The 7,281-nt window shown below is 39.2% G+C and overlaps 1 protein-coding gene across 1 annotated transcript; it reads right to left on the reverse strand.

Moving 5' to 3' along the window:
• Positions 1–1,602: 1,602 nt before the first annotated feature.
• LOC123412606 (leaf-specific thionin-like) lies at positions 1,603–2,399 on the reverse strand. Its single transcript, XM_045105559.1, has 3 exons — positions 2,147–2,399; positions 1,998–2,066; positions 1,603–1,907 (listed from the first exon to the last, which is right to left on the reverse strand). Exons 1-3 carry the CDS (start codon positions 2,379–2,381, stop codon positions 1,807–1,809), a joined length of 405 nt encoding a protein of 134 aa, XP_044961494.1. The 5' UTR covers positions 2,382–2,399; the 3' UTR covers positions 1,603–1,806.
• Positions 2,400–7,281: the final 4,882 nt, after the last annotated feature.

Raw genomic sequence — 7,281 nt, forward strand, 5'->3', positions numbered from 1 at the left:
AACAACTCTCTGCTAACTCAACATAGGAGAACCAAATGTTCAATCCTTCCTACCGGAGTCTACCGTCGACGGATCGGGGTCCCGTTTGCCGGAACGGAACCGGGGCGGCGAGGAGAACAACATGGTGGGAGGAGCCCGAGGAGGGGCTCACCGACGTTGACGGGAGGGACCGGTTAAGCCGTAGTTCGCGGGAAGGACGGGGTTGACGGCGGTGATGACACGGTGGTGGTGATGCCGGTGAGGACGGTCGGTCGTGCCGGCGAGGAGGAGCCGGCCGGAGGTTCACCGAGAGGGGCCCCGGTGAGGAGGGCCCCCGGGATGGAGCCGCCGACGGGGAGGGGCTCGGCCGGGGGGGCTCCTAGGGTCGGTCTCCAGGGGGGGTGGTGCCGCGGTGGGAGAACAAGGGGCCTCGGCCGGCGGGAGATCTGGGGGCCGCCGGCGGGAGGGACCCGACGGGAGGGGGAGGAGGTGGAGAGGAGGGGCACGGGTGAGAGGGAGCTGCTGACGGGGGGGCTCGCCGGCCAGGGAGGAGGAGGCCGTGGGGGGGCGACGGGGGAGCTCGCCGACGGGAGAAGGCTCGCCGGCCAGGGGAGGAAGTGGATCTGAGGGGGGGGCGAAGGGAGGAGAGGAGGGCTCGTGGGGGGTGGGTGTGGGGGATCTGGCGTGGGGTGGGGGGCTCTCGTGGGCAGGGAGTTACGGGAGAGAGAGAGGTGGGGGGCTGCGTCGGTGGGGGTGGGGCCCCCCACGAGGGGGAGGCTGGCGGCGCTCGGTGGGAGGGGAGGGAGCGAGAGGGGCTCCCTCGCCAGGGGGGAGGCGCTAGGGTTTGAGGGATGGGGTGGCCGGCTGGGCCTTTGGCCCAGTTGGGCCGGTTGGTTTTTCCTTTTTCCTTTTATTTATTTATTTATTTTACCTATTTGATTTTTGTTTTTCAATACTTTTCTTATACTTTCTTTTACAATTTATTATACATACTTCTAATTCTTTCTTTTATTTATTTATTTTCATTTACTATATTTCCTTTATTCATCTTATTCAATATCCACATTTAAATATATAGTGTTTACCGATAATCCCTAAAGTGCCCGATTCGATATTATAATCCGTTAGGGAATTTCTTTTGATAACTCCCCGACGTTTTTATTTCAACAACACGAAAAATCTTTTCTCGTCTGACTTTTTTTTAATGCTTCGAATTTGATTCGGTTTCAACCAACACGAGATCATTGATATCACTTCCGATGACGTGGCATCATTAGCGCGGGATCAGTGTCGCTTAATTACAATCATTACTATAGCAAAACTCGAGGATGTCACACCATATTAGGGCATCATGTCAAAATTTAGCATCATTAGCCTAGTAAATATTTCTCAGCTAATTTCCAAAGTGTTTGTCCAGAAAGGAACTTTTTGAAGGAGGTACTGTCTAGACATGTCCTAATGATTTCAAATTTTGATATGACCTTCTGATGCTCAAATAATAACACTCCTCCAAATGATTTGAAATATGAATGACGAGGTCGTGCAGTCGCACTGGTTGATGACTAGTAATATAAATGGAAAAGGAGATAATAATTAAATTATCATTTACCACACAACCACACATTATAATAATACATCACATTATATTGGATATGACATACGTTTCTTACAAAACGATGAGCACATTAATTATCAATAATATCGCATCACCGAGACACTTACAAGCAGAAATAAATTGACACACTGGATTGAACATGTTATCCAGTTATTCAATATAACATTGACACTCCCGTATATTCAACATGAAATGTCGACTGTCACACTTTCTTAAGCAAGGACTTCGCCAAATTCATAATCCTTAGTGCAGAGATGGTAGCATCCAGTTTTGCAATGATCTTTGACATCGTTCACTTCTTGACTCGCAACAACTGAATGGAGAATTGTTTCCATTAGAAACAATCACTAACTCAAAGTGAATAATAATATGCAACGAATGGTCCATAACGTCTTTAGCTTACCAGAGTTGATGTTCCCGCACAATGAGGACATGCATCCCAACTTGCAGAACTCAATGGATTTTGCTTCGTCTATAAAACAAATATGTATGTAAATGGAAATTTTTACTCATGATATGAACGATAACGAGAAGGATGGATTCAGAATTTACCTGCGTCCGTGACAAGGTTGAAGCGGTCACATGGAGGCACACATTTTTCCAAAATCTTGCAACCACATAAACTTGCACATGTAGGCCGAGAGGAACCGGTGACACGACATACATTATAGCAGTTTCTTGTGGTGGTGGAACAACAACAGCTCTTGGCCTCTATATGGGTCTGTTGAAGGACTAGTCCTAGCATGAGCACTCCAATAATGATACTCTTAAGACTTATGGATTCCATATTCACCTTGTATGTATTTATCAGAAAACCAACTGATGAATCTAGTCTCGGATGCTCTCTATTTATAGGAAGTATTCCATGGTGACACCAGACATGCCACATTGCACGAAGGTATTGAATGAACAATTCTTTATTTTTGTGGTCTGGTTTTACATCCAGCACACAAACACGAATAATTAAATAGTAATGGCGGTGCAGGCATCTCATATAGACGTGCAATTATTGTCAATAACATTGTTTACGACCTTAATGCATGCCCGTCACACTCATACACAAACACGAATGGCCTACAGGAAAGAGTGATCATGTCACAACACTTATTATAATGCATGACCTAGTGTACATGTTGGATCAATAAGTAGATTAAAGAAGCTTTATGATTATCTTCTATCCTTGATTCGTGAGATTCATAATGAATAGAATCAATGCACAAGTTTGATTGAATCTGGGATGACTACTGGTATATGTTCCATGTAGAGTACTTCACCTAAAACTTGGTGTACTCTAGATAATTTTTATGATTCTACCACTGACTCAAATTTTATTATTATTTATGTTAACTTCAACTGACTTATCGACACATATGATTGCACATATTTAAAACAGCATGATCGAATAAAACAAGTTTTTCTCATTAACTGTATTTTTCGAACATACCCATCCCTGTATGCACGAGAAATTATGAGTCGGATTTGTGTGACCTGTGCAACATACTACCAATTAGTCTGTTATTTCATTTGGGTTGTTGGGTTCGTTTAGGACCAACTCTTATATAGCATCGTAACAACATAGAGATAAACATTACCTAACGATCGTCCGATGATATTTGATTTGTTAAGCACCACTTGTTTGTTGTACTACATACGCGTATGAAAGGGGTCGTCTAACAACCGCACATGCATGCTTAGGTGTTGGGGCCAATAAATTGTGTGCTTAGATAATAAAAAATACTAATAAAAAAATTGAGAGCCAAGAAATTACACATAGTCACATAGATCATTCTGTCGTACGTTATTATCGCGTACATCATCACCAACATGTATACAACAAACAAAAAATATAACGATAATAGACCCAAGATGCCTAACCTTTTCTATCGTGAATACCAAATGGTTTCACATAATACTCTCTCTAGTACATATTAATTACTGAAGTTGTACTAAAGCTGCAATGATTAATACGAATTGGAAGGATAGAAATTTGAGCACAAGAAAATATCAGTTGTCCCAAAAGTTACAACATACCTAAATATATTAACATTATAACAACATTGTAATTATCCAAAAATATTTTGCATGTAACATCCTGTACATATATGGATGTAGGCAAAGCTCTAAATGGTTCTAATCAAATCCATATTGCAATGTGTTGGTATTTTGTAACTAGTCATGGACACGTTGTCCATGTTTTCTTTATTTTCCTTTAGATGGGATAGAACATCTTCCTCTTTAATAGTTCTCTATGAAAGCCCAAGAGCCTACAAATCCCCCTCCTTTATTGCGATCACATTGCCAAGTCACCATCCATGGATGCCCGAGTATCCATCAATCAAGAGTTTATTTCTTTGTAGTAGTCAAGAATCGGTGTTAATTGAATTCAATGGTGCGGCTTGCGAGGCATCTCCTCTTCTCTTTTTTCTATTCTTTGATTACCTTAGTGGCCTCTTGATGTTCGAAACAACTTGCAAAGAATATTTGAATTGGTGGGATTCCCTATATGCAACCTAGATGGGACTATAGCTGCGAAATTCAATGAGTCCCTTGTGTTTCTTTCTATCAGGGTATACGTCCTACACTTCTGATAGTATCAATGAAATCATGTCTTGTAATCAAAAACATGTCATGTATCACTTGGTCACTCGAGCATTAATTTGGCATCCCTCATGGGGGCTCGTGTATTCGAGTACCACGCAAGCGATTTTTTTTCAGGCACGCGCATCTATATTTAAAATTATAGCGTGACGGTAGAACCAAGTGGAACGATGCGTACGTACGTATTTATTTTTATAGTAGGTATAGATGTTTTATTCCACTAACTTATTGACACATATACCACTCCATATATTCAAAACTACATGATTGAACATAACAAGTTTCCGTTCATTAATTGTATATTTCTAGCATCCCCATCAATGTACGCGTGAAAAAACATGAATCAGATTGGTGTGACCTCTTTGGCATACTACCAATTAATCTATTACTACATTTGGGTGTTGAGTTAGTTTAGGACCATCTCTTGTATAGCGTCGTAACATGATAGACATATAGTACCTACCGATCGCAGGATGACATTTCATTTATTAACCAACACTTGTTTGTTGTACTACATACGTGCATGTAAGGGGCCGGCTAGCAACCACCCATGTATGGTTAGGTGATGGGGCAAATTATTTACGACCTTACCATATTGAAAATAATAATGAAAAAATGCGACATACAATAACGTACACTTAGACACATAGATTATTCTCGCGTACATAAAACCAAAACAATATTAATGTGTACATCATCAACAACATCTAAACAAAGAACAAATAATCTAAGCATAAGACAACCAAGATGCTTAACCTTTTCTATGGTGATAACCAAAATGTTTCGGATCAATTATTAACACTGACTCATGTCACTCTTTCAGTCGATACCTTATGTTTTCTTATCTTTTTAGTCGATTTTTGTTTTGATGCTTTTCATGGTATAAATTTTATATTTATCACTCGATCTCATTTGTACCATTGCCTGTTAATGACTATCTGCTGAAAGGAAAGCCAAAAATTCAGTAATGCTTTCTGTTTATTACGAGGTGAGTTACTATTTCATTTTTACGTATGTAACTTAGGCCTATATTTTGAACTGTGTTATATATTTTGATGCTTCTCATGGTACTCTGATGATCTTGTTAGTTTGTAAATATGCTTCACATGACTTAATAAAAATCTATCGCTTTTGGAATAAGTAGTTACAAATAGCTACGACTTCCCGTTAGTGACTAGTTCATGCATTTTAAATGCGTTTATGAGAAGGAGGGTTCATATGTGAGGATGATGTGGCACAAATAGTCAACCCTGTTACAGTTGAAAGTTAATTGGGATGGATTTAATGACTAGCGGGGTCATATGTGAGTCTAAGAAATTACAATAGAAATGAACACAATATTACATTTCAGAAAAAGTTATAAACTTTGAAAATTCCAATGAATCTGTTTATGGCATTTCAGAAAATCATAGAAAGTAAAACGTAACTCACATGAAATTAAATTATATATGAAGAATTAACATAATATTCCAATGAATCTGTTTATGGCATTTTCATGCATGTTAGAACAACGTGTGTCCTCTTTTTAGGACATTCAAATAAATGACATTTAAATAATCACATATGGTGTTTGACTTTCAAACTTTGGATCGGACCAACTTCATTTAATCTTGTTGCTTGATGCATTAGCGCAAACAACATCATATTGCCATGTCATGTTCACACATCATAGTGTTGCATTTCCGTGAAGTAAATTTTGTTATTTTTCTGTTTGCCGGTGTTGTTCCCTGTTGGTAGATGATGGTTCCGACGTTGTGATTGTTGACACTACTGAAGACTCATGGTAATCTTCGGAACTGTCAAGCAAGCAACACCCTTGAACATTTCGATACAATCCCACTGTCTCACTCTTCCTCTCATTTCAATGCATTTGGACAACATGATTCAACTGTTGGTTATTTATATTTTTGCAGAGATAGACGTTGTTTAGTTTATGTTTTCATATTGATATTGACATCGAAGGATTAGCTTGGTAACCCAGATAGTGGTGTGGCTCCTTTGGTTGGGCCGTTGTAGCTTTCCAGGCTCTTCCATCCATTTATAGTAGATTTCTGTACCCACACATGTAACTTCTGCTTGATGTTTGTATCGTCCGAATGTTGGGCCATGTGACCCCCTGCTTGTAACATTATACTACATTGGCTCTTCGGAGCCTTCTAAATATATATTTTGTTGTACAGTTATGTTATGATTTCATGTTGTATCTACACATATCTTGCATATTGCGTGTATATTTAAAATGAATTGGTATGTGTCGAAATTAGCTCTATAATAAAATGCCTCCTTTTGCTTCCATGTAGTGGAATTTAGTTGAACTATCTTTTCTGTGGCTCTATGGCATGGAATCTTGGGAAGATCATCTCTTCCTAGTCTCCAAAAGTGACTTGTCATTCTCAAATGCATCCCAATATCATGTCATTTCCATCTTATCCCATAGCCAAATTCTTTTTGATGGTAATATTCCTTTTTTTAATAAAGGAATAAATCCAATTTGCTCTTAGTTTTGAAGCAAACTATATTTTTGTCTCCCCCACATTCCCAAATAACTCTCATAAATTGTTTGGATCATATATTCATCACGTATGTCAAAATATTTCCTTGTCTAGTTCAAAAATAATACAAAGATATGCCTTTTCCTATACTGCCATGAATAACACTTTGTGAAGGAAGTGTCATTTCTACATTCGTGTTTTCCGTCAAAAATTTGGTGGACTCTTTCCTATCCATATTACGGCAGCATGTCAAAATTCAGCATCATTTGCCTATTAAATATTTCTCAGCTAATTTCCAAAGTGTCTCTCGAGAAAGGAACTTTGTGAAGGAGGTACTGTCTAGGCATATCCTAAAGATTTCAAAAAAAATTATGACCTTCTGATGCTCAAATAATAACACTCCTCCAAATGATTTGAAACATGAATGACGAGGTCGTCCAGTCACACTGGTTGATGACTAGTAATATAAATGGAAAAGGAGAAAATATTTTAATTATGATTTACCACACAACCACACATTATAATAATACAACACATTATATTGGATATGACATACGTTTCTTACAAAACGATGAGCACATTATCAATAATATCGCA

The sequence above is a fragment of the Hordeum vulgare genome, chromosome 7H (genome assembly GCF_904849725.1).
Source record: "Hordeum vulgare subsp. vulgare chromosome 7H, MorexV3_pseudomolecules_assembly, whole genome shotgun sequence".
Classification (NCBI taxonomy): Eukaryota; Viridiplantae; Streptophyta; class Magnoliopsida; order Poales; family Poaceae; genus Hordeum; species Hordeum vulgare.

Coding starts and splice junctions, on each gene's coding strand:
- LOC123412606 (XM_045105559.1), bottom strand. CDS start 2,381: ATGGAATCCATAAGTCTTAAGAGTATCATTATTGGAGTGCTCATGCTA. Junction 2,067..2,146: donor CAACCTTGTCACGGACGCAG/GTAAATTCTGAA, acceptor TTTGTTTTATAG/ACGAAGCAAAATCCATTGAG. Junction 1,908..1,997: donor GTGCGGGAACATCAACTCTG/GTAAGCTAAAGA, acceptor TTCTCCATTCAG/TTGTTGCGAGTCAAGAAGTG.